Source organism: Notechis scutatus, chromosome 1, assembly GCF_049901735.1.
Source record: "Notechis scutatus isolate UNSWTSFEM ecotype Mainland chromosome 1, rNotScu1.2, whole genome shotgun sequence".
Taxonomy (NCBI): Eukaryota; Metazoa; Chordata; class Lepidosauria; order Squamata; family Elapidae; genus Notechis; species Notechis scutatus.
In genome coordinates, this window is record NC_142009.1 from 325,709,126 (window position 1) to 325,736,739 (window position 27,614).

General features: G+C 40.5%; 1 protein-coding gene across 3 annotated transcripts; it reads left to right on the top strand.

Moving 5' to 3' along the window:
• Window positions 1-198: 198 nt before the first annotated feature.
• Window positions 199-27,551, top strand: FZR1 (fizzy and cell division cycle 20 related 1). 3 transcript variants are annotated; one of them, XR_015746950.1, is made up of 15 exons: window positions 199-274; window positions 2,940-3,106; window positions 6,447-6,572; window positions 7,748-7,811; window positions 8,565-8,692; window positions 10,196-10,278; window positions 14,161-14,344; window positions 14,681-14,746; window positions 15,703-15,805; window positions 17,499-17,683; window positions 19,029-19,262; window positions 19,361-19,427; window positions 20,786-20,890; window positions 22,274-22,366; window positions 24,438-24,634. XR_015746950.1 is itself a non-coding variant. In XM_026671002.2 (14 exons), exons 2-14 carry the CDS (start codon window positions 3,038-3,040, stop codon window positions 24,477-24,479), a joined length of 1,482 nt encoding a protein of 493 aa, XP_026526787.1. In that variant the 5' UTR covers window positions 199-274; window positions 2,940-3,037; the 3' UTR covers window positions 24,480-27,551. The 3 variants fall into 3 exon arrangements, 2 of the variants coding, with proteins under 2 accessions (XP_026526787.1, XP_026526788.1); XM_026671002.2 differs by lacking the exon at window positions 19,361-19,427 and having other exon boundaries at window positions 24,438-27,551; XM_026671003.2 differs by lacking the exons at window positions 199-274; window positions 19,361-19,427 and adding an exon at window positions 454-474 and having other exon boundaries at window positions 24,438-24,692.
• The last annotated feature ends 63 nt before the right edge of the window (window positions 27,552-27,614 follow it).

Here is a 27,614-nt window from a genome sequence, read left to right on the forward strand (position 1 = left end):
TTCGGTATCTCGCGCAAAGCAGGCTCGCTGGATCCCACCTAGGCCTCGGGACCGTTGCTAGGGCTACGCTCCCCTCTGAGTTGTATTGATTCGAACGGGACGAATCAGCGAGCGAGGAGGAGGAGGAGGAGGAGAGGAGGAGGATGGGGCGGGGGGGGGCTTATCTTCCCGTGACGCCTTGCGCGTGGTGATGAGGAATGAAGAGTGGGCGGGGAAAAGGGGTGGGCAAGAGAATCGAATCGGCGCCATATTGGATGGCTCTCGCTGAGGGCAGGTGAGAGGGAGGAGGGTTTATATTTTCCTTACCTGCGAGTCCATTCTTTTCTCTTTTGCGCCCAGGTGAAAGTGGGCGCGGGGCTTCTGGAGAAAGGCTCCGTTGCATCCCCGTGTGATGTGGTGACGGGGCTGCCTGGGCTTGGATGCGGTGGGAGGGCTGTCTTGTTACGGGAGCGTTCAGGCTGACAGGCATTTAAGGTGATGGGTGAATAAGGAGGAGAGGGAGGCAGCTCGAGGAACCCCTGTCCTACCAGCCTCTTGGGGAGGATCTCTTGTTCTCTATAATAAAAGCGATTTAGAGCGCGGAGGGAGGCTAGGGGTTAATTCCCAATATCTCTCCGATCCCTGCTGGTTATCTCCATCCATAGTCCAGTGATAGATGCTTAAGCGCAGCTCTCTCCCCCAATCTCCATGTATAGCATATAGAGGCAATCTGGGAGAAGAATTATATTTATCTGTATTTGTTTAACACTGCCCACTTGTGCATTGCATTTTTAAAAAACCGTTTTGTGTTAAGATGTGGAAATGCCTTGAATTAATTGGACTTGGGTTTGGCTAGGGGATGGGGAGGCATTGTGTCAATTGAAGAAGTTGGGAATTAGGTGTTGTAAAGGAAAGCTGGGGGCTTTAAGCAGGGGTGCACTTGATGGATGATGATTAGGATTGACTGGATATATGTGTGATTTTTGAGGTTTTTTTTAAACTGAAGTCATAAGACAAAAATGCCCATTCTCCTTTTGTTTTTTTCATCAGGAAAAATTATAGAGAGGATGCACAGCATGCATTTTTTGTCAGTTCACTGCTATAATAATGTAAAATATATAGTTATAATTTATTTTGGCTTTTTGTATAAGTGTTGCCAAAAACTATTTCTATCAGGCAAATATGACCTGTTACGAATGTTAGTGCAACGCCCTTTGAGGACAACAGATGTTGCTAATTTAACATGTCAGATAATTAATAATAATAATTACAGTGCTTATTGGCACACTGGGTGCCATACCAAAAAAATCTTGGCAGCACTTACAAAATCCCTGCACTGACAACAATTTCCATCAATCACAAAAGGACACTTTTTAAAGATCTGCACATACACTTTAATAATATATTACATCCTGAGTTCTATTTCAGGAGGATCTCTGTACAAAGGCCAACACCAGCTAAAGAACTGGCAACTGATTTCACACTGTTATGTATATAATAATTATATGCTGCTTTTTATATATTTTGGTCAATTCAGGGTGACAAATACAAGATACTCGTGCATTCTATTTTCCACATAACAAATCTGTGTGGTGGTGGGTCTTGAGTGCCAGTGGCCCAAAGTCACCCAGGTGTCTTTCATGCCTAAGGAAGGCCTAGAATTGGCACATTTATGGAATCTAGAGAAAGTTTTAAGTAAATTTACTCAGATGCCATTTGCTGGTTGATGGAGCTTAAAAATAACTTCAAGGTGTGTCAGGTAAACCAGACAGGAGAGACAGATTTAAATGAAAAGTTCATCAAAATTCATCTGCATACAAGATCATAGTTCATTCAGAGGGGCAAGGAAGACCTTGTGTTATAAGGAAGACTAAGGAAGACCTTGTGTTATAGTTCTGTAAGGTGCAAAAACACATTTTAAGTAGTACATATTTTGAATATGGAAAATAAATATTTTCTATGACTTTCAGAAATTTCTGGTATTTCAGGTGAGGAAAGAGGAGGATACACATGGCTTTGCATATTTCTACACATAAATGAGAATTATAAGTTCTCATTTCTTTTATCTTATTTATAGTATTTTCTTTTGCCATAAATATTGGATTAATGTTTTTGCAAACAAAATGTTGGCTATGCATTCCTAGTAGTCAAAACTGACTTCGAGTAATGTAAGGTTTCATTGGTAGTAGGTATGCACAGGCATTGAAGGATCTTGAGTGTATTTGCCATGGTTTTGCAGAGAAACATTGCAGAGTTGGGTAAAACTTTTTAAGCTTTAGTTCTCAAGGTTTTTTAAGTCCCAGCTTTCCAATTTAAATAGCAGCAAGGATATTTTGAATTGTTTGTAGTATCCATGATGCTTTACCACAAGGGTATTCAAACTTGGCAATTTAAGACTTGTGGACTTCAACTCCCAGGATTCCCAAGCTAACATGACTGAAGGAGGAATTCTGGGAGTGGAAGTCCACAAGTCTTAAAACTGTCAAGTTTGAAGAGCCCTGCTTTACCACATATAAACAGGTGAACACTGAGGAGTTTACTGTCTGTAATAGATCATGAGAATGGAGAGTCACAGAAGAAATGTGTGATTTTTTTAAATTTACAAGTTTAATTGTATGGAGAGCAATGGATTCCTAGAATTAGTCCCAGCCAATCCCCTCAGCTAATAAAAGAATGATGCCAATCACACCTTGATTTTAACACATAAGTAGACTTTGGCTACACAACTTTTTTGCTTGTAGCCTGGGAAAAACATTTCTAATTTCTACATAGGATGATCCGGGCTTGATCATGTCTATAAATGAGCAATTTGCACAGTGTGTAAATCCATTGTAACTAAGTGAAAATAGGTATCATCAAATACTAAAAGTGGAATTATAACTCACAATTATAACATATGCTAGTTTTAACATTTCAACTGCTTGGAGTTTGATGTACTGGTTCTGCCTTTTTCTTTGCAGCCTATTGGTCATTCCCTGGTCTCCATGCACAAAAAAATTGTGTGAGACTATTATAAGACACCTTGGCTCTTTCCCCCACTGTCCTGCATCTGTCCATCATGGATCAAGACTATGAAAGGCGCCTTCTCCGTCAGATCAACATCCAGAATGAAAACATGATGCCTTCTGTAAATATTAAGCATTTAAAATTTTCCAGTGTATGGTACAAGAAATAAAATCCTTCTATTGTGGCATACATCTCTAAAAAGATTCATGTGCAAGAGATATTAAAGAGCAAAAACATGCTGAATTGTTTACATGATTAAGTTGCAGATGATTACCTAGTTTTGTATTGTTGTATTTGCAATCATAAAGTGTATCTTAGAGAGGGGTGTACTTCAAAAACAGGGAGTGGTAGAAAATGCATTTAATTTAAACTTGTAATTAAAATTGAAACTACCTTTCAATTTTAATTTAACCCTAACTGTAAAATAATAATTGGTGGCAACTTCTAAAGAGTTAGGAAACTTCAGGATCTCTCAGGGTTGCATCCCTGTTTTGAGAGGCTATGTAAGGCCTTGGGAAAACTGTGTGTGGTTATGTGCCTAAGAAAAGTGATGAAAGAAACAACAGAAGAAATCAGAACTCATATTAGAAGAGACTTGTATATTTTCAAATGTTCAGTTAGTCAGATTCAGAATGTTCCTGTTGCTTTGGAGAAATCTAAAAGGTCTCATTAAAATAATGTAATGCATCTTTATATTTAATGCTAGTAGCCAAATATTGGAATATTCACAACAGAAGAGTGAAAATGAAATGAATGAGGAAGCATTCCAATTCATATATTTTAGTGGGGTTTTTCAGTAGTTCAGTATTTTCTTTTTGTTTTAAAAAATTGAGTGATAAGAGATGATTGAAATTTAGTGCTCATTTTGTATCTTTCTGCAATGTGATGAAAATATACAAATATATATTAAATATAAAAAAATAATTTTGCAAGATTATGTATTGTTAGTATGATCCTAAGTAAACTTGATTAAACTGTGCACTAAATGATCCAAATAAGGCGTTCTAATCCATTCTGAATACTCTAAGTCAGTGTCCAACTGCAGTCGGCATCGCGGCGCTGGCGGGGCCCGGCATCACGGCCGCCGCGAAAAAAGTCCGGTGGGTCACGAAGCCTTCCAAAAGTGACAGGAGCTTTTGGAAATGGCTTCGAGTATTCAGAATGGGCCTTCTCTTTTTTGAAAGAATGGGTGAGCTTATTTAAAAGTCAGAGGCATTCTGTACTCCCTTGCTTAATACGTCATGGCTTGGACCCCTGCTCTAAGTGATTCTAAATATCCAGAAAGGATTCACAGCTCTGAAAGTGACAGGTTGAATCCTATCTGGAGTATTCAGAATGGGCCTTTCTAAGCTTGAATGGGTGATTATTTAAAGTCAGAACATTCTGTACTCCCCTGCTTAATACACTTACTGTACTTATTCAATAATAGATTTTGGCTCTGAAAATTAAAAAAAAGAAAAGCAAAACAGCCCAAACAGATGATAAAATAAAAATAGCTTTTAAATGTGAAGATTTTGTTGTCCTTTCCTGCAATTCTGTGGGTGGCTTGCATTATCCTAGCAAATGCTAAAAATGGGGTACCCTTATTTCACTCTTATAATTTTAGAATGCTGGGAATGTTAAATGGTTTCTAATGGAAGAAATACTATTGTATTAAAAAGTGATCATTAGCACTGAATGACACACATACACACAGAGGTTAATTAATGGACGCAATCAGTATTTCTAGAAATTAACCATATTTGGACTTTTGGTTTGACATGATTGGAGAGGTTTTACTATTTTATCTCTTCTAATAATGTTCAGATTATAAGATTATTTTACTCAAATATTGCTCAGTTGTACTTGCTGAAATATAATTCCCTTTAAGGCAGGGGTGTCCAACCTTTAACCTTCCCTGGGCCACATTAGAAGATGAAAATTTGGTTTGGGCCGCACATAATTAAATTAAATAATTAATTAAATTAAATAATTAAATTACATTACATTACATTAAATTAAATTAAATTAATTAAAATAATAAAATAAATTAAATTAAAATAAAAAATAATTAAATTATTATTTTATTATTTATTATTATTTATTTAATAAAATAAAATTATTATTTATTTTTTTATTTATTATAATTTTTATTTTTATTTTATAATTTTCCGCCAAATTTTGCGGGGTGGGGGGAGGGGAAGAAAGCTCGCCGCCTCACGCCTACCTCTCCTCCTGCAAATGCAGCAGCGGTGGCGGCGGCGGCAGGGCAGCAGCAGCGGCGGCGGGGCAGAAGCAGCAGCGCGGCGGCGGGGGCAGGGGCAGAAGCAGCAGCGGCGGTGGTGGCGGGGGCAGAAGCAGCGGTGGCGGCAGCGGCAACAGCAGGAGGTGGCGGGCGGGACTTTTGGGCTGCGGCTGCCCGCCTTTTCTGTTGCTCGCCTCGCCCGCCTCGCGCCTACCTCTCCTCCTTCAAATGCAGCAGCGGTGGCGGCGGGGGCAGAAGCAGCAGCGGCGGCAGCAGCGGCGGGGGCAGAAGCAGTGGCGGCGGCGGCAACAGCAGGAGGTGGCGGGGTGGGACTTTTGGGCTGCGGCTGCCCGCCTTTTCTGTTGCTCGCCTTGCCCCGCCTCGCACCTGCCTCTCCTCCTCCTCCTCGCTGGATCTTTCATGAAGGTTGGGGTGGGCGTTGGGCCGCATTACGAGGCGACCTGGGCCGCATGCGGCCCATGGGCCGCGGGTTGGACAAGCCTGCTTTAAGGTTTGTTTGTTTATTGATTGATTGTCTTTTTAATTAGGTATATGTAAGGTTACTACTTTGCCCAGAAAGTCTTTGTGTGATTAGTGGTCCTAAATTAACTTAGTTTGGAATCAAAGTTAAAAATATATAAACACAACAGTGCAAAATGAGGTAAGCTATACAAAGGTGCCAAGCTCATATAATATACAGGTAATCCTTGACTTATGACCACAGTTGAGCCCAAAATTTCTATTAAATTTAAGACAAGTGTTAGGTAAATTTTGTCCATTTTACAACTTTTCTTGCCACAGATGTTAGTGAATCACTGCAGTTGTTAAGTTAGTAACATGATTGTTAAATGAATCTGGTTTTCCCATTGACTTTGCTTGTAAGAATGTAGCAAAAGCTGATCACATGACCCCAGGATACTGCAACCGTCATAAATATGAGTCAACTGCCTGGCATCCAAATTTTGATCACCTGTTCATGAAGATGTTGCAACATTTGTGTGAAAAACGGTCATGTCACTTTTTTTAGTGTTGTAAATTTGAACATTCACTAAATGAACTGTTGTAAGTCAAGGACAACCTGTATAAAGATTCTGGAATCTTGTTTTTTGCTGTAATTGCTGGATTTCATTTTTAATGCAGTTGTATTCTGTTTTGTCTCTGGTCTTTGTTGTGGATTTCCAGTGGCTGCTTTTCTGATTTTTCCTTCCCTCCCATTCTTGCTCTTTCAACATTCCAGGTTACAGATATGAGGAGGACCCTGACACCTTCTAATTCACCCGTCTCCTCCCCTAGTAAACATGGTGACAGATTCATTCCTTCCCGAGCTGGAGCAAATTGGAGCATCAGCTTCCATAGAATAAATGTGAGCTTTGCAGAAAAGCCATTTAGTTGGTTGACTGGTTGTGGGTGATGGGGTGTTCCCAAATATTTGACATGATATTTTCTTCCATCCTGTTGGTCATTACATTTGTGTGTTTTGTTTTGTTTTGTTTTAAATATATATTTTGCAGTCATGGTTTCCCTTAAATGTTTGATAGTATCCAAAAGAAAATAACATGTTCAGTGATTGAAGTTGTAATCTTAAACCATATGGAGGGTACCATATGTCTTAGGACTGTCATGACCAAGATTGTCAAGAATCAGGTTATCCTGCCTACCATGTCTAATCAGGCTGGCAATCCTCTCCAAGTTTTTAGAAGGATAATTTCAGTTACTTACGTGAAGGTGGAGATGATGGTCAAATTTGGGGATTTTTTTATGTGTGAAGCAGGGTTTGTCCAGATGTTCAGAGTGTCAGGAGTTGTGATGCAAGGCTTTTGGATCTTAAAAATGCTGAGGAACTTCAAGTGACTGCTTGAAGATGGGTTTAGTTATTTAAAAATATCCAATTTGCACAAGTAAGATTTTTTTCTTAGTAGTTGGTTATAAATATATACCAGCAAGACATACTCTGAAATCAATGGAAAACAATACATGTAGGAATTGTCTGATAGGTATTGAAAGACTGTAAATTTAAAAAAAGCTTATTTGAATGAAAAAGGGATGGGGGCCAGTTGATAACAGCTTTTAGAATAGTCTGAATAGTCTCCTCCCTGGTGCAGCCTATTTAACCTTTGAAAGCAGAGAGTGGAGCTGCAAAGCAAAATATAAAACCAAGCTGAGTGAATGGATAGCAATGTTTATTGAAGAGGTGTTTTGAAAACTTTTGGCATTTTTAAAAAATACTAGAATTTCTGGGTGAAAAGAACAGCTGTAATAGATAATGTTCCTTGAACTACATATTTCTCTAAAATGTCTAAGCTCTGAAGAGGGAAAAATAGATTCTGGAACAATTTTTAAATTTAGGGAAATACGGGAGTATAAGTAGTGCCAAATTTGGCAAGTGGTCAAAGTAGAATCTCTGATATGTGACCCAGAATCTTCTGCAGTGAGGCTGCTTAGAAAGCTTTACAACAATTATACTGCCTTTTGAAAGCAAAAAGAAGTTTGGAAATTCTCAAAATGGGCGCATGCTAATTGTTTTATCTGCATTTTTAGGAAAATGAAAAGTCTCCAAGTCAAAATAGAAAAGCAAAAGATGCCACTTCAGACAATGGCAAAGGTAGAGACCATATCTTGCCTATTGCTTGCATGCCTTAGGCCCTCTGAAGAGATTGGGGTAGGCTGGTTTGTGCTAGACTGCAGTACCCTGGTTTGCTGTTTGTCTTTGCCATCTTGACCTGGATGACTGAGAATCTCCATAGACATTGGGGGAGAACACTACATAATAGCCATGAGGAAGATATTTAGCAGAGGCATAAGCTTTTGCCAAAACAATATAAGTTTTAAGGAAGAATAAGGGATCCTTAACTAATGTTAATAAGATCTCAGCATTACTTATACTCATCTTTCATGTTTGTAATTAAATATATTAGCTCTTTAGAATAAGACAGATTTAACTAACTTTGAAATGTTGTCTCCAACCACCTGCTTACTAATATCTTTTGGAAATAATAATAATTATGTCCCTTGTTTGTAAGTTAATTAAATATAATAACAGTAGCCGTTTGTTAATTTTACTAACATTGCCAATAAAACAGATTTGGCTAACTTTGAAATTCAGTCTCCAACCTCCTGATTACGAATATCTTTGATAAAATTCCTTGTGTGTCCAATCACACTTGGCCAATAAACCTATTCTGTTCTGTTCTATTCTATTCTATTCTATTCTATTCTAAATGTCTCTTTCTTTTTTAAAAAATGTTTTGAAAAAATATTTTTTGCGCGGCTTTTTTTGTAGGTTGCTACATGCTTCCAGTTAACCTATTTTTTTAAGAAATGGCCAATCTGTTTGACAAGGTTTTTGTTTGTGCAGATGGCCTTGCCTACTCCGCCTTGCTAAAAAATGAACTCCTTGGAGCTGGTATTGAGAAAGTCCAAGATCCACAGACTGAGGACAGGAGGCTGCAGCCCTCTACGCCTGAGAAGAAGAGCCTTTTCACGGTATTGAAAAATGAGTCTTCAGATATCGGGTCTTAAGTATTGTGTCTTAAGTATGCAAAACATTTTAAAAAGATACATCAGGAAGCAAGTTAGCCAGAGCAAAAAAAGCTGTCTTCAAACAGAGTTGTGATACATGCTCTAACAAAGTGGTCTCCAACTGGTGGTCCGTGGACCACCGGTGGTCCGTGAGAAAATTTTGGTGGTCCGCAGAAAAATTATTTGCATTTTTATATTGCACTAAATCAGGGATCCTCAAACTACTGCCCCTGGGCCGGATGTGTGCAATGAACATTTGTGTTGCTGCAGAGAGTCTTCCCCCATCGGGGTCTTTTTGTGCAGGTCAGAGGGGGGCAGAAATTCCGACTTGGGGTCTGCTTCATCCTCCTGGTGCAGGGCTTTGGGCAAAGGCTGGAGGGAAGTGCTGCTGGTGGCAAAGAGCTGGAGGGCCTTGTTCCAGTGGGGCTGCATCATGGCCTGGAACTGGCTGACCATCTCAGCCTGCTGAGCCTCCAGGCACCACTACCTGGCCTTACACACCTGCAGGTCTTCCCTCTGCTTGGAAAGCCTGTGCTCTCGTAGGCTTCAGTGAAATGCTTCTGCTGCCTTGGTCAGATCCAATTTGAACTGAGCCAGCTGTTTTGCCAACTCTTTCTCATGGGGGCTACTTAGCTCCAAGGAGCCCTGGCAAGCAGGCAAGGAGTGGTTGAGAGGGGAGGGGCAAGAAGAGGCCAGTGTGATGCCCCTCGATGTGAGTGACATCAAGTTGGCCACGCCCACTCAGTCACATGACCACCTAGCCACAACCACCCAGCCGGTCATTAGGCAGATCATATTAACGGTCTGTGGGATTTAAAATTATGAATTTAGTGGTCCCTGAGGCCCAAAAGGTTGGTGACTCCTAACATGTTTATAAAGCCGTTATTTTGAATACTTTGCATAGTTCTAATATCTTTGATCTTTGTTAAGGCGCTGAGTCTCCTCCCATTAAAATTAAAAAAGAACTTTAAAATGCAACAAAAAATCTTGAAACAAATTGAAAAGAATTACATCATAAAACAATGTGAAGTTATTTATTGTCTTTCTAACATGTTGCTTGTCTGAAAGCAAACAAAGATAAGCCACTGGGGAGGCTATTTCAGAGTTTTTCTTAATTACAGCTGAAAAGGATGTGGTTGAAGCAGATTCTTGAGTCACTCTCTGTTTCTTGCCTTGTTGCCTATTGAAGGAAGGCTGAAGACAAAGAAAAATAAACAGGCTGTAAGCATTTGACAGATAGGAAGGCAAGACTGACTTCATACATACGGTACATTGCACTAAGCCAGGTTCTTGTTGAATAGTCACAATGCATGGGGTTCAGAGAGCATGTTAAGCCAAAATGAAATAAAAATGATAGCTTAGTGCAATATGTAAAGTCTGAATGGATTGTGAAATCAAGTGCTTATTCTTTGGGAGAAAACTCAGTTTGCTAATTTGGGGATAATTGTTTTCTCCTTGTTAATGTAGTATTCTCTCACCACAAAACGTTCCAGTCCTGATGATGGCAACGAGGTCTCTCCATACTCCCTCTCCCCTGTCAGCAACAAAAGGTTGGCTACCATTTGAAATGGGATGGTGGTTATCCATGCAGAATAATAACCTTGGAACTAATGCCACCTTGTGGTTTGCAAACTGGAAGTTGAATTGAAATTTGTTGTGGTTACTAGTGGTATTATTAAAAGAGCCATAGTGGCACAGTGGTCAGAATGAATTACTGCAGCTCACTCCAGGAGTTTGATTCTAAGCAGCTCAAGGTTGACTCGGCCTTCCATCCTTCCGAGATCAGTAAAATGAGCCCAGACTGTTGGGGGCAATATGCTGACTTTGTAAATTGGTTAGAGAGGGCTGTAAAACGGTATATAAGTCCCTTTATTCTATTCTATTCAGAAGGCATCTGAACCACATAAACTCTGTGGGTGTATTTGATAGTTTAATCTTATCTAGTCTTCTTTTTTTTTTAAATAAAGTTTTATTCAGTGTTAACAAAACAAATAAAACATCTTATTTGAGTACAGCATGGTTCCAGGTTATCACATTTCCATACAGACACAATTTCATATGCATATTCACCTTATGTATTCAACTTCATATCTTATTACTCTTTTTCCAACTTCTCACTATTTCTCCCTTCTCTTAATTTTCTTTTATGGTTATCTCATTTTCTGCTTATTCAATTGTATTTCTTTTACCTAAATTTCTATATCTTTTTATTCATTGTACTTATACTTTCGTCTGTCTTGTTTACAATTTCATATGTTCTCTTCCAACATTCTTAAGAAGCAAAATTCCCCCATGATTGCCAATCGAAGTGCAACACCTTTAAATCTTATTGTTATTATCATATGAAATCTCATTAAACACTGAATTTGTGCATTCTGAAATTATAACATTCAAATTTCTAATATATATTTTATATCATGTAGATCTCATCATTCAGACTTTGCTTGGTACTTCCCCTTGAAAATGTAAAAAGAAAAATTCTAAAAATATACATACATACATACATACATACATACATACATACATACATACACATTAATAAACAAAATAGTTATTCAAAATCATTCTAGTACTGGTATGAACCTTGTAACTCTTTCACGTTTCTTTTCAATATCTATCTTTGAGAACAATTGAAATGTTTCCCTCCCTTCTTCATTATTACTTAACTGTTAATAAGCATACCATTGGATAGTCATACAGTTTTATCTTGTAAATTATTTGCTATTAATAAGCAAAATAATTATTCAAATTCATTCTAATAACTGGTATAAATTTCCTTATAAATCTTTCACATTTCTTTTCAATATTTTATCAATCTTTAGAAACAATTGCAATGTTTCCCTCTCTTCTTTATTATTTCATTAATTATAAATAAACATACCATTACAAAGCAATACAGCTTTATCTCATAGATTATTTACTTATTTCATTTCTAACTCATTACAGTATTCTACTGTCACAACACTTATCTTTTGTACCTTTGCAGAATCCTCACTTTTAACTTAATTTAACCATTGACTCTATGTTTTCTAGCTGAGCAAATACCTTTAATCCTAGTACGTTTCCCCTTTTTCTTTATTTCCTGTTTTTGTCCCTCATAAGTTCTTTCCCTTTCTATCTTTCCCCCCTTTTTCTCATCCCTTTTTTATACCCTTCTCTCTCTCATTTTCCCTTCTGTAGTTTTCTTTTCTGCTTCTCCTTGCTTCTATACTTCTTTTTCAGACTATGTTTCTTTTTGGCTGTTCCCTTTGACCTCAAACTTTTAACTCCTTTCTCCCTTTTACCCCTTATTACCACATTTTGCATTATTTGATCATTAAAAATGGCTTCTTCTTTGTCCCGCCCTCTTCTTGCTCTTGAAGCTTTTCCTTTTGCTTTTCATAGTTCAGGATCTCCATTTCAAAAAATTCAAATATGAAGCCAAAGGATCTTCCTCCCCTTTCTGCATCTTCTTTCTGTTTTTTAAGACTCATCTTCAATTCCTCCAGGAGTGATGGCATTTTAAAAACTTTTGAACAACCACCCAATTGACTTTAAGTAAAAACAGAAAAAGAAAGAAAAAAATCAATGCCCAAAACTTTTTTTTTTAAATCACCAAATGATCCCAGACTGTTCCTTCTTGTTTCTTTCCTTTACTTTTCCTTTCCGTGGGTTACTGTATCTTTTAATAAGATTTCAGTTACAATGTATCCTCGGGAGTCTTTTCAAAGTTGCTCTGTTAATCCTCTTTATTTTTCCAGGTGGTACTCCATTTTTCCATTATTCCAAGTCCCCCACTTTTGCCTCCACTCTTCTCCTTTTTAGGGCTTTAAAATGACCAAGAAAAAAATCTTCATTCTGCTTTTGACACTTAGATTTCAGCTTAAGGTTGCCTATTAGTGTCAAAATAGATTAATATAAATTTATTTCCATACCATTTGTAATTGTCAATATAAAGGTTAAAAAAGGGTTTTTAACCTCCTTTTCTCTCTCCTTCGCTGCTTAAAGATCTTCTTTCAGAAGTATCCCTCTAGGTACTTTTAGATTCAGGGTACCTTGCTTAGATGTTCTCTGTTGTTTAGCCCAGTCTGTCCTGCTTTCCTCTTTGTCTTCTTCCTGCACAATCTTATCCAGTCGGGTTCTTCTTTGAGGTGGCCATTTCTGACCACCGCTGCAACCGCCTTAGGGGAAGGAAGTTTAGAACAGCCAAGAAGGAGAAATGCGGCTGCTCTCCACTCGGCTAGCAATCTCTCCCCTCTTCACCACCTCTATGGGGTGGCTTCAGCCCCGAATCAAAAGGATCAGGGTGTTCCAGCGGCGAGCACAGATCGAAACCGCACACGATCGCGGATTTCAGTCTGTCGCTGAAGAGACCCAAACCAGAAGTCCATCTAGTCTTTTTACTTCCTGGACTATTAATCAATGAATATATTATTTCTAGGAATTTTACAGGGCAACCCTCTAAAGCAGTGTTTCTCAACCTTATCAATTTAAAAATGTGTGAACTTCAACTCCCAGAATTCCCCAGCCAACCAGCCATGTAACAATGTCAGTGTGTGAATGAACAGGAAGGAAATGTGGTGTGGAATTTAGAACATTAGGTCTCAACCATTGCTCAGTACACAACTCTCAAAGAAAGCATCCCCAGCATTTGAATAACCAGCCCCTGCTTGATCTCTAGCTGTTTACCTAGAGAGAAAGAAATAAAGTAAAAAAAATATCTTTTTCAGAACACAAGACGAACAGTGCTGGATTAAACAAAAATTAATTAGTCTAGCACTCATTTCTCAAAATGTGAAAAAGCCCTAAATAGGGAAGAAGGGCAATACCATCACCCGACTTGCATGCTACTTCCCGTTCTGCCAGAAGAATGTAACTCATCATGACTAATAGCCGGTGATGGTTATTTACATGGCTGTCCAGTTCTCACATAGGTGACTCCAGGCATTAAAAAGTCCACAACATAAAAACCCATACCTTCCCCTCATGGTAGCAGCAACATAATCACATCAGCCATTCTCCATTCATGGTCCCCAGGCACACTGACCAAACCACGTCTTCAGGGCCTTTCGGAAAAGCAACACAGTGGAGGGTCAATCATACCTTGGGGGAATGATGATCCATTGAGAAGATCCCACCACCACTTCCTTTTCATGGTTCCATGAACCATACATCCCTAATAGACAGGATCTGCAACATACCCCACCTTCCCATCCTGGTGGGCTGGGTGGATGTAATAGGAGAGAGGTGGTCCTTTAAATGGTCTGGAATTCCTGAAATGACTTCAGGAAATAGTAGAACAGCCAGATTCTTTTGGCAATTTTTAAATATTTTATATTTTTTGTGTATATTTGTAGGAAGTGGGTCACCAAACCAGGGTATACCTGGGGGGAACGGATATTCCTTCTCTTGAGTTCTTTCCTCAACTTTGTTTTTCTTTTTCCTTTCAATAGTCAAAAATTACTTCGATCACCTCGAAAGCCCACAAGGAAGATATCCAAGATTCCATTCAAAGTTTTGGATGCTCCAGAACTTCAGGATGACTTCTACTTGAACTTAGTCGATTGGTCATCCCTCAACGTCCTTAGTGTTGGTCTTGGGACATGTGTCTACCTTTGGAGTGCTTGCACTAGCCAGGTAAAGCCTGTTGTTTGGAACAAGAGTTTACATTCCTGCCCTTGGACATGTCCCCCAATAGAGAGTCAATTTTCTCCTTATAGAAGTCTGACTTTTGACTAGCTTTGTGGGTTTCCTGCTCTGAGCATGCAACACATTTAAATTAAAAAACAGTATCTTTCAGCTGCTGGGAGTTTGGAAATTTTTGAAATTTTTGTTAAGGACAGAATTTTCCTACTGCTTGGCTTTCTGAAGCCAAAAATACCAGAGAGGTTTCTGAAACCCAAGTGTATGAATTCCCTTTTTTTTTCAGTGCCTTTACAGAGATTTTTGATTCTTGACTTTTTTCCTCCCAAGGTGACGCGGCTATGTGATCTATCTGTGGAAGGCGATTCTGTTACCTCTGTAGGATGGTCAGAACGGGTTAGTATGTGATCACTGCAGGCCTGAGACCAAGATTGAGAGCCATTTGCTATAATGGCTAAGATGCTGGCCTAGAAATCAGGAGAGTATGGGTTTTAGGCCTCCATTAAGCCTGAAAGTTGGCTGGGTGACTTTGGGCCAGTCACTTTCTCTCAGTCAATTCACCTCAAAGGGTTGTTGTGGGGTGGAAAGGAAGAGTCACAAGTATTAAGTGTGTTCACCAACTTGAGTTAGTTATATATAAAAAAGAGGGGATATAATAAAGAGAAGACCAGAAAAATAGATAATGTAGTGAAAGCTTTAGAATTAAAACTCCTTAAATTGAAACAGTATAAGAGGACTAAAGGGCTAAAACCAAGACAGGTGGATCACTTTTAAACCTTTATAGTATGTTGGCAACAGAGCTGTAGCTCAGCAGTGCTTTGTAGACAGAAGATTCTAGGTTATATCTCTGAAATAGCCTGTTAAAGGATATTAATTGATAGAGAAATTTTGCAAAGATGCCCCTTCCATAGAGCATACTGGCCGATTTCAGATCAGGTAATCCAGTTATTGCCTATACTGATACAAAATTATTACTTTCATATACTTATACATATTACACATTTGCACAACCACGTTATTTTACAACTTATCTTATAACAACTTATCTTGCAAAACCATACAAAGCCCCCTTACCATAAAAAGTGCAATTCAGCGTCCTGCAGAAATTTTGTGTGAGTGAATCTGCATACATATGCCTGCGAAATAAATAACAGCAAATGTTTAGGTGTTTAGTTGCTAACAAGAGAGAGAAAGAAAGGAGAGAGGGAGGGGGAGAGAGGGAGAGAGAGAGAGAGATAAAAATATGTTCTTCAACATTGCTCTGGAGCTGGGACAGTATTTGGAGCAGTGTTTTCCCAGGGGAGTGATAGTTCCTGCAGCCATATGTTTGATATCTTTTCCCCCCTGCTTAGGGCAATTTGGTGGCAGTTGGGACCCACAAAGGTTTTGTACAGATCTGGGATGCTGCAGCAGGAAAGAAGCTCTCAATGTTGGAAGGTCACACGGCCAGAGTGGGTAAGGAAAGCTGAGTGATGTTGTCTATTGGAGACATTCTATCCCACCTCGAATGTTAATTTTTCCTTGCTCAGTAATAAATTCTCATTATACTTAGCATTGTAGACAACTTTTAGTCATTGTGAGAACATTGCAGTGGAGGATATAGCCCCGTTCTTCCATAATCCTAGCTTAAATTATCTGGGACTTGAATGCTTCCTAAGCCATCTTCTCCTGTCTGTGAACCTGTCCACGTACTGAGATCATCTTTGGTAATCCTACTTCATGTTCTGTTGGAAAGCTAGAATATTGTAACCTGGCATGGGACATTGCTGGTTGCTGCAAGTTTTTGGATGTGCTTGCCATGTGTTCTCCCTTAATTTTCAGGTGCTAAGTGAAAATGGTTTTGTTCCAGAGAGGTTAGGATTTGAAAGGGTTTGTATTTAGCTGTTTTCTGTGGAGGGACTCATGCCTTGACTGTGGCTGTTTTTATTGTTAAGCTGCTTTTTAATTTGATAAACAGGGTAGATGCTCTTTACTTTTTAGGAGAGATGTTAACATTTCAAGGATTTAGATAATTTTTTAATCTGGATGTTGAACATGCAGAAGATTGTTCATAATTTTGTGTTATTTTGGTTAGCTGTAATTCTTTTTTTACCAAAGAAAAATAATATATTGTGCTGCATAACTTTCTGGTTTTATTCTCTACGAGCAATTAGCTAATGTTCTACCTAATCCAGTGGCTAGAAACACACCTAGTAATTAAATTGAGAAGGGCTCTTCACTCAGCAATTGGGGGGGGGGGGACCTTCCTGAGACCTGTAGAGTTGCTGTTGCTAGTCAAAACAAGTATTGGAATAGGTGAGCAATAGCTTTCTGGATAAACAAGGCACCAGTTATTGGAATATGCTTCAGAAGAGGTGACATACGCAACATTTAATCACGTCTTAGCTTTAAACAACAGGGATATTCAGTTTTCTTTCGAGACTGTAATTCCTTCATAGTCTCGAGGCAGTTCTGTTTTTTAGCGTTCTTTCATTGTTAAAGATGAAATTATGAAATCTGGCATCCTATGCCGGATGTTGCACTGGAAGTGTGATGACCCAGGATGGGGTACAAAATAAACACAGTCACAAAAACAGGTGAAGCCCCTTTTATTCCTTCACTTTGCTTCAAAGCTCCAAATATCCTTGACTGGAGACAAAAAACTCCCCCACAAGCAGTTACGAAAAGGAGGAAATGCCGTTTATACTAAAAATGCCTATAAATTATAAGAGTAAAAACAACACAAACCACACTGAAGCAATTAAGGGAACCAGGCAAGATAAGGGCTTGAAGATGTCCTCAGATATCGGAACACACACTGGGAAGGACCCAAACTCAGAGAGGAACAACAGACTATAGAGATATTTCCATGATTTTTTTCCAGCACTGATCCATATGCATGTCCGTCCTTTTAACCAGTTCTCACAGCTGCAGCCCATGAAGGGGATCAAGGCCCTTTCATCCCCCGTAGGCCACACCATTCACGTCTCTCCCTTATCCTCTCCTCCCTGCGTGCCCTAGGATGGAGAGGGGATGGGCCTGGGTCCTCCTCTGACTGCCCAGCTGGCCTCTGCCCTTCCCCAGCCTCCTATGAAGAACGTCTCTTCATAAAGGATTTTTCCTTTACTACACTGTTTTTCATGGTTTTCACAACACTCTTCTGTTCTAGGTGCTCTGGCATGGAATGCAGATCAGCTCTCTTCCGGGAGTCGGGACCGGATGATCCTCCAGAGAGACATCCGGACACCTCCCTTGCAGTCTGAGCGGCGCCTTCAAGGCCATAGGCAGGAAGTGTGTGGGCTGAAATGGTCCACAGATCACCAGCTCCTGGCATCTGGTGGGAATGACAACAAGGTGCGGTTGGTGACCAGCTTGGCCTTAACCGCTGCTGATCCAGGGTGGCTGTGGATACACCACCTATGGTTGCTGCATTTCTGTGATACTCCGTAGTAGGAGAGTAGAGGGTTGGACCTTGAATTAAGAGAATGCTGGAAGCACACAAGAGCAGTTGTCCTTGACACAGAATATGACACTGTTTTTTATTTGAATTTAAATATGTCTGAACAGTATGTTCATAGTAAGGTAATCAGAGACGGCAAAGAGTTCTTCCCTAAAGCACCACATAAGATTTTAAATTTCATCTGTTCTCTTACTGAGACTGTGGGGAGACATTTTGGCCCTCAGCCTTTCACCACTGGTTATATTAGTAGGAAGATCCATCTGGTTCCATTTTATCTCTTGATGAAGGTGTGGTTTTCTGTATTAGGTTGGTGTTGATTCTAATTTTATCTTTTCCCATCCCTTTCTGAAATAATGCACCGTTTTTAATGTTTATCTCTAGTTTATTATTGGATATTGTTTTGATGACTCTCGAGGGATGCAATATAACATACACTTCAGCTTAGCTGCTGTTTGAAGTTCTGAGGGACCTTCCCAGAACCATTTACAACCCATTTTCAAGGTTCTGACTGACACACACACACACACACACACACACCACTTACATTATCACATTTTGGGTGCTTCGCAAGCCGCTCACATTTACAGCCGTTTGCAGTGTCCCATGATCATATGACCATGATTTTCAGCTTATTTTTGCCAGCTTCCGACAAAAGCCTGCCATTGGTGAAAATGGGTTTTCTTTACTGCTGCTGCAAAAAAGCTTGTAAAATCAGGCACAGTCAAGAGGTGACACTCTTAACGACTGCCATGACCATAATTCCTGGCTCAATGACAATCATAAGACGAGGATTACCTGTACATGGTTTAATTTAAAAAATAAATAAAAACAATATGTAAATATTTGGAAGAAAGGCAAGAATAAAAATGTTCAAACTTAAAACGTAGTAATAGCCAATTTCTCTTAAGCCTGAGGCCTAATTCCAAATATGTCATTGTATTCTAATAATGAATCAAACAGTTCAGTCCACAAACCAATTAAAATCTGTTTGATTATTGATGGTATTGATCTTTCAATTTAAAAATACAGTCTAGAACTCAGTGGATTACTGTAATCAAAACTGGGCAATGAAAGAAAGTCCTTTTTCCAGTTGCTATTCTTCCTCCCTTCCAGCGTGCAAAACACAGTCTTGGGGCAAAGAATGCAAGTGGTAGCTCGTTTGAGCCTTTGCCTCAAATGTGATAGAGCCCCTCTGCTCTGAAAGCATGATGCTCACGGGCCTCTCTCTTTCCTTTCCAGCTCCTTGTCTGGAACCATTCCAGCCTCAGCCCCGTCCAGCAGTATACAGAGCACCTCGCAGCAGTCAAAGCTATTGCTTGGTCCCCTCATCAGCATGGGCTCCTGGCTTCAGGAGGTGGGACTGCTGACCGCTGTATACGTTTCTGGAATACCTTAACTGGACAGCCTTTGCAGTGTATTGACACAGGGTCACAAGTGTGCAACCTTGCTTGGTCCAAGCACGCCAATGAACTGGTAAGAACCATTGGACGATACGGGAACAGCAAAGCAGCCTCCCTCCCTTGGTTGAGGCATAGGAGAAGGATTCCCAGTTTGGCTCTTTTTTTTTTTAGCAGAATTCAATGTGACACAGGGAATATCATGTTGAACTTGGAAGCTTTGAGACATAATTCTTTTCAGGTGGGTTTTATGTCTACCGTGTTTCCCCGAAAATAAGACCCAATTGGAAAATAAGCCCTGGCATGATTTTTTTCCGGGATGCTCATAATATAAGACCTACCCCAAAAATAAACTCCAGTTAAAGTTGTCAGCCAGGTGGATGCATTTCCATGAAAATAAGATTTAACCCACGGGTGTCAAACGCGCCATGTCACATTGCTGTCACGTGACGTATCACAATGAATTTTTTGCAGAGCTAGGGTGGGCATAGCCTGAGTGTGATGCATCTGACCCTTGGGCTGCCAGTTTGACACTCCTGATTTAACCAAAAAACAAGGCCTAATGCGACTTTTGGAGCAAAAATTAATATAAGACACAGTCTTACTTTGGGAGGAACACGGTATGAATATTTAACCATGTAGTATAATTGTAGTATTACTATATCCTCATTATTATCTTCTTTACTACCCTCTCTTATTGGGATGATGGTGATGATTCTATTGCTTTGCACAAACACTAAGAGCTTCTACATCAGAGACAAATTCCTTGTGCGTCTAATCACACTTGGCCAAAGAAAGTATTCTATTCTTTTCTTTAGCTGCCATCAATGCAGAAGATGCTGGATGCTAGAATAGCAATCATTCCGCTAGAGTAGGGCTGTTCCTCTCTTTAAAAGCAATCGGGGCCCTTAGCTGCTGTTAGTAGGCTTAGGGCAGAGTTTACACATTTTAATAAAAGCATACCTATGTTCTGTTATGTCCTTTGATAATTTGAGCACTGTCCCCTCATTCCCAGCTACCTTGCAGAGCTATTGTGAATAATGCATCAGTTTATGGGAGAAGTTACATCACTGGAGGGATTCTGAACTAAAAATGGAACTGAATAAAAATACTGTTTTTTGCTTTTATTTTGGGTCCTCAAAGTTCCCACTTATATAAACTTTTCTTTCAGCAACTTGTAAGGAATGTTTTCTATCTCTTGATCTCTGTTCCATCATGAAGCAGACCAAATAATTCCTTGACTGGGACAATTGAAAGCAAAAGGAGAAGGGGATAGCAAAGGATGAGATAGTTAGATGGTGTCATTGGCATGGTGAATATGGGTTTGGGGAAACAGTGAAAGATCGGTGAGGGGGGTGATTGTGTCTGGTTTGCTATGGTCCATATGGTCGCAGAAAGTCGGGCATAACTTGGCAACTGAATATCAATGGGTCAATTCATACTTCTTAACCATGTTAACTGATAAGGATTTCTATGGAAAACCCATTTACAGGCTACCATCAACACCCTCAAAAGTCAAATTATAATTGGGATCCCCTCCTCGGCCTTTGTGCTTGCTTTTTGTTTGTAGTTAAGACCTGAAGGATATTCTCTCTATAGGTGAGCACTCACGGATACTCACAGAACCAGATCCTCGTTTGGAAGTACCCGTCCTTGACTCAGGTTGCAAAGCTAACTGGGCATTCCTACAGAGTCCTTTACTTGGTGAGTATGGAGGTTGTGCATCCATCCTTGCTCTTCTTGACCTTTTGATTGCCTTCAATATCATCCATCATGATACCTTCTGCTCTGGTTCCAGAAGTTGGTGTTGACAGTGTCTTGTGCTGGTGCTCCTGGAGGTCAACACTTTGTGTTGGTTCTCCTCCTTCCTCTGGGGTCAAGTTCCAGTCTTATGTTGATAAGGAAAGGAGCAAGTGATCCCCCGTCTTCAGTCCCTGCTTTGTGAAGTTCTTCAGGATTTTATATTCTCCCCACTCTCATTTAATATCTACACAAAACTGCTGCATGAGGTCATCTACTGGAAATATCACTGTATTTATGATACCCGGTGGAGATACCCAGATATCTCTCCACCCTTTGCATATTAAGTGATGATGTTGGCGTCCTTTCCTCTGAAATCTGGAACAATAAGTCTGAGTGGGAAAATGGATCTGAATGGGAACATTAGGCTTCGGCTCAACTAGCAAGACTGAATGGCATTGGATTTTGAGGTCCACTGATTCCAAGAACCTACCACTTTTGGGTCTCGATGATGCCCCAAACTGTGCAGTCTTAGGCTTCTCCTGGACTCATAGTCCTGCTTGAAGAGCAGGTGACAGTTGTGGCCAACTCCTTGTTATGTTCCAGTTGTGCCCATTCCTGGACCAGGAGGCTCTGCTCACAGTTGCTCATACCCTGGTCATCTCTCGACTGGATTACTATCATGTGCTCTACACGGGGCTGCCCTTGAACTGCATCCAGAAGCTGCAAGTGGTAAAGAATATAGCAGCATGTGCAGTTACAGTATGTGCACCTCCATCAGCACAACATTATACTCTGCTCCGTTGGTTCAGCGGCACTGGTTCCCCATATGCTTCTGAGTTCAGAGTGCTTGTTGTGACATACAAAGTCCTCTATAGCATAAGACCAGGTTATTTGAACACCCCTTCCAGTTACATCTACCCATTCCTTCATGAGAGGCACGTTATGGGTCCTGTCTGCAAAAGAATTTCATCTGGTGAGACCCAGAAAGAGAGCCGTTACTTCCATGGCAGCTGCCCTGTGGAACATTATCCCCTCTGACTTAGATTGTCTGCCTTTTAGGAAGGCCCTGAAAACGTGGCTCTGCCACTGTCACTGTGCCTGTGGGTCCAGTAATGGTGGGGAGCTCTTACAGGGACCGTGTTGAACTGATGTAGGATGAATTCTGCTGCTGATCGTGATTTTCTGTTTTTTTTTAAAATTGATTATGAATACTTTTTATATGCTCTATTGTTTTTAACCTGTTTTTATTATTATTGTGAGCTGCCCAAAGACACGTAAATGAGATGGGTTGCTGTATAAATCACATAAATAGTATTAATTGTTTTCCTCGACTCTCTTTTATAGGCAATGTCACCAGATGGAGAAGCCATTGTGACAGGAGCCGGGGATGAGACACTGAGGTTTTGGAATGTTTTCAGCAAAACTCGCTCTACCAAGGTAAAATCTTTGTGTGTGGTTTTTTTTTCCCCATGTACTTGAGCAATCATCTTTGAAGCTAATGCTGAGTTCCAGTGGTACATAATGAGGTGATGCTTACAAGAAATGGACCACCTGAATGACTGAAGACAAAGCTTCAGCCTCAAACTGAGCTGCTGTCTGTCTTTAAAAATCTTTTTATCTTCTGCCCTGAAAGTGGCTAGATATGTACCTCTGGGGGTTAATGAATTCCATCCCAATGTAGTGCCAGCTCAGAAGTTCAAATCAATCATTGCTGTTGTATTCTGCACATATTTGAAGGCCGTCTTAGAAGAACTTACACATTTTGAAAAGTAGACTATAAAGAAATCATGCTTATCTTCCAGGAATAATTGTATTGGAGAATATCATCCTTAACATCCGTTGCCTCTGTCAGAAGGGTGCTAGGGACTTTTCAGGGACATATGGGAACATGTGAGTGAGGTGTTCTCTGTGACCCAGTGCAGCTATTTTTCTGTTTTGATTGTAACTGGCAGCCTCTGTGGAGTTAAGACATGAAAGGTGGAGCAGAGCAGTCAATACCTTGCTTGTTTTAAAGATTTATCTAGCTGCCCATCTTATGCAGCATAACCTCAGGTGGCTCACAAGTGACAGTAAAAACAATGGAAAAAAAAACATAACATCCTACACAGAAATTCCCACTGCCCTGAAACATTCCCACACATCCATAAAGAACTTTACCTGGCTCCAGACTTACACTATCCCAATACCTGTGGGAAAAGCCAGGCCTTCAAGGCTTTTCAGAAGGCTCTGAGAATCGAGCCCTGGAAGGGTGGTTCCAAAGGGCAGGGGGCCACCACTGAGAAGGCATGCTCCCTGCCTCCCACTCTCTGGCAACATTTAGGGAAGGCACCTGGAACATGCCTATCCTTTCAGATCTAGTGGCACAGGCAGATATCCTGAAAGAGAGGGTACTATTACTATTAGTCCTGATGGCTAGGTAGAGGCTTCAGGTTCAAATCCAGGATACCTCTGGATATTAAAATTTGGGACTGGTAATAGGCAAGGGCTGATTTTTCCCATACTTTGCTGGCTGGCTTCTTGGAGACTTCCAGATACCAATGTTAGAAATTCAGTGCTGGATTGTTCTGGATTAGGAGAGAGATTGTTGTTGTGTTAATAGCTCTTTGGGCCTGCATGAAAGAGCCTGTAATAGTCAGATGATGGGGATACAGGTAGCCCTTGCTTGATGATGCTAATTTGGACCAGAGACTTGTCATTAAGCGACCTGGTCATAACTCGAAAAACCACATGAACTGTGCTGCTTAACGGTGGCAGTTTCAGCAGTTCTGGTTGCCATAATTAAGTGAGAACGGTGCAAGTCATTAAGCAAGGACCTCACATGACTGTGACTTCCTGCCAGCTTCCGCTTTGACTTTGCTTGTGGGAATAGCAATAGCCCTTAGATTTCTGTACCGCTTCGCAGTGCTTCTACAGCCCTCTCTAAGCAGTTTACAGAGTCAGCCTCTTGCCCCCAGCAATATGGGTCCTCATTTTACCCACCTCACAAGGATGGTGGGCTGAGTCAACTTTGAGCTTGGTTGGATTTGAACTGCCAAACTGCTGGCAGCTGGTGATCAGCAGAAGTAGCCTGCAGTACTGCACTCTAACCACTGCGCCACTGTGGCTCTTAAGCTGGTAAGGAAGGTCACAAATGACTAACGACTGCAGGGAGGTTGTGATGACCTACCACTCAATTCAGCAGCATTATAAGTTTGGTCACTGAACAAATGGTCACTGCACGAAAGCCACCCATAGTAGAAATGCTCCAAATTTGTATGGGTATTTTTGTATGGGAGTGTGCATGTGTATGTGTGTGGATCAGGGAGGGAGGGAGAGATAGAGAGAGGGAGAGACAGAGGGAGGGAGAGAGAGAGAGAGGGATTTTCCATATTCTTTATTTCATTTTGTTTTAGTGTTAGAATATGTTTACATTTCCAGGTGATATTACAACCCATTCAGAGATCTTCTGTTAAAACACTTCTAAGAAATGCAATGCTAATTGCTTCCTTCTCTGTCTCTTCACTCCTAGGAGTCTGTATCAGTTCTTAACCTCTTCACCAGGATACGGTAAAATCAAGCCACAGACTGTATTTTGGGATCAAGACCACTAACCGGCATGCATGGACCAGAAGCCTGGATTTGGGAGAGGGTGGGTGGGGACCGGGGGGGCAAGGTGTCAATCTGTTTAGAGGGGACTCAGAGATGCTTATTAAATACCTGAGTATGAATGCTATTGAGCATTATTTAGGGGGGAGGGGTGGGTGGGAAGGGAAGGGAAGCTGGCAAAAAAAGAAGAAGAAATATTTTCTTGTCCTCCAGGACAGGGGACAAGTGCAGAAGGGCTTCAGAGAGAGGAGAATCTTGAAGTGTGTGTCTGTATGTGAGTGTGTGTGTGTGTGTGTGTGTGAGAGAGAGAGAGAGAGAGAGCAAATGCCCAAAGTGTGCCTGCCTGTTGGACGAATTTAAAAAAAGGAAAAGGAGCAGGGGGTCATGTTAGGTCCTGGCCTTGAAGATGAATTAAAAAAAATGGATTTTGTGTATCTATAAAAAGTAAGCCAGCTCTGATGGAAGTAACACCCATGTGGTAAGTGGTGAAGAAGGAAAAACAACTTTGCAAGATTTATTTTCCAAGGCATACAGAGTTTGGAGATGTCAGTTCAATGGCATTTGGATGATCCCTGAGCGCATGGTGACTTGGTTTGTGGGAGCAGCACTGAAAAGGGGAAGGGTGCTTTTATTTAAGCCTTAATCTTTCTGCCCTCTAGCTGTGTTGAGTGCAAACATGCTGTCAGTCTCAGCACGGCCAGGGCCTGAAAAACAGGAGGCCAAGCTGACCGCTCAGAGAGCAGGGATGAGCGTAACTCTTTGGACGTATTCAGCTTAGGGAAGGCTAATATGAACCTGCAAGGCATTATTTTGCAGGCCACATATGGCGCCAGCATCCTTTTTTATTGCCCTTAGAACACCTCAGCAGTGGGCAAAGCCAAATGTTTAGCCCATTATTTGTAGGTGTTTTTTTTTTTAAATAGTTGGCGGAACAATAGTTAAGGAACAAAATGGGGCTGGGGGAAGTTTTGCCATTCTTGTTTCCTAAAGGGCTGCTTTTTCCCTTCTGCTGATGGGAAAACAAGGCTTATAAGAGCCATCTGATGCCTCAACTCCTCCTCCTCCTCCTCCCCTTTTCCAGGCAGAAGAGTTAACCTAAAAGTTTTACCTTCTTAGCGATGGCATTTCACCAGCCATAACCCTGCAGTCCCTGGGCCATTCATATCTTTTAGAAGAAAGAACAGTCCTTGGCTGAAGAAAAAAAAGTTACTCAAACAGCACAGTGATATTTTTATGCTGAACATTTCGTAGGGTCAGAATGATTTTGAAGAGTTTCCAATAAGCAAATAAGCACAAATTGCCAGGAGAGAGCAGAGAGGACAGAAGTGTTGGCTTTTAAGTTTGACTTGGGGGCAAATGTAGAGAGATTCCAGAGATTTGAAAGCTGAGGCTGGGCGGCTTGTGTTTTGGTGTGTTGGGTGGGTGGGGGGGGGAATAATGTTTTTCAAAAGGAAAGCATACAAGTTGAGTTCATACTGTATTTGAAAAGATAATTTGTAATTTCAGCTCTTAGAATTGAATGTTAGACTGAGGCGCTCCCTTTTTTGTGTCCTAATATTAAAAATTGGACAACTTAGGGCTTGTCCAGAATGAGAAATGAGAGACCAAATTGGGAATGCAAGGAGGGAATCAAGAGTTTAGATGATTCATGATTCAACCTGAAGGAGCCATAGGTTTGATGGATTTATGTTTAGTGTTAGGAAGAAGTAGATAAATGGAACATTTTTGGATATATGAAGTCCTGTAATTCAGTCCAAAGTGAATTTTTATTTTTAATTTGGTTGAATGATGATGTTATTTGAAGCCCAGTCAGAAATGCCATGAAGGTCTGAGATATGAAGACTACAGCACTTGATTTCTATGTGTTGCTTTTAAAATCAGTGTATTTTGTATTTTAGCAGCCCTTATTCCTCTTTGTGAAGAACTACCCCAGCTGTACAAACTGTTGCTTGTTTGAGGTGTCTTTGCACTTAATAGAATATTTGCAGAAGTCCAGTTCTCTTTGTGAGCATGTAGGAATCAACATGTGGCCCTTCATGCATCGTGTGTATGTTCTGGTCTTCCTCCAGCTCTGTGTTTTGTTGATGTGGGAACTCCAGTTTGCTATCATCCTTTAGCCCTTTTGACTAAGGTGGCTAAGGATTACACTGATTTGTAGTCACATAGCACTAGACTGGGGGGAGATACTGGTGTGGAGGGAAAACGTTCTGCTTAGACTATGCAAGATGTGCTATGTACAAATATCACAGAACCAACTGGAGTATTCTTGAAGCGCTGAATAGAGCTCTCCTGTTTCCACACAGAAGGGAGAGCGTTCTCCTGGATGGCCAGAATGTGAAGTAATTTCTCAGAAAGATTCTTTCAGTTCCATCCGAGTCCCTGTCACTTTTTTTGATGTCCACCTGGTCTACATGGTGGCACCCCTTTTGTTTTGAAGTTTGACCAACCAGCTTTGCCTCCATGTGGTATCTGACATGACAAATCCAGCGGTTAATTTTTTTAGGGGAAAAAAATGCCCATGGTCTGCCACCTCCTGAAGGAGGGACCCTCTTGTTTACTTCCATTTACAACGTGCCATCTTGAGATCATGTTCCTAGAGAAGAGAATGATTGGAATCCCCAACTCTTGCTTTCCATCTGGGGCAGATGCCGCAACTGGGGAGTTTGTGGTGGATGCAGCTGCCTCCAAATAAGTATTTTGTGTGTGTGTGTGTGTGTTGTCTCAGTTCTCATATGGGTTGCAAGAGTTGTTTATAATGATGCATGTTGACTAGTCGTGTGTAAGAAAAAACAAAAATCCACGCAAGAGGATAAAAAAAAATACAGGTTCCACAATTTGTATTTCTCTGTATTATCTTTTGGCCAGAAGTATCTGAAAATTCTGTTTTCAGTTTTGTGTGAATGTGTGGCATTCTTATGTATGCAGTGCGTCACATAAGGGGCCATAGGATGTGTGGGGTATGGTACAAAAAAAAAAAGTGTACAGCTTCATATGTAAAGTTAATGTATCTGACATTAAAGACTTGTGAATGGAATAATTTACTTTGTCAAGCGTCTGGTACTTTTCAAAACGGGGTTACATTTTAAAATGCACTGGCCTT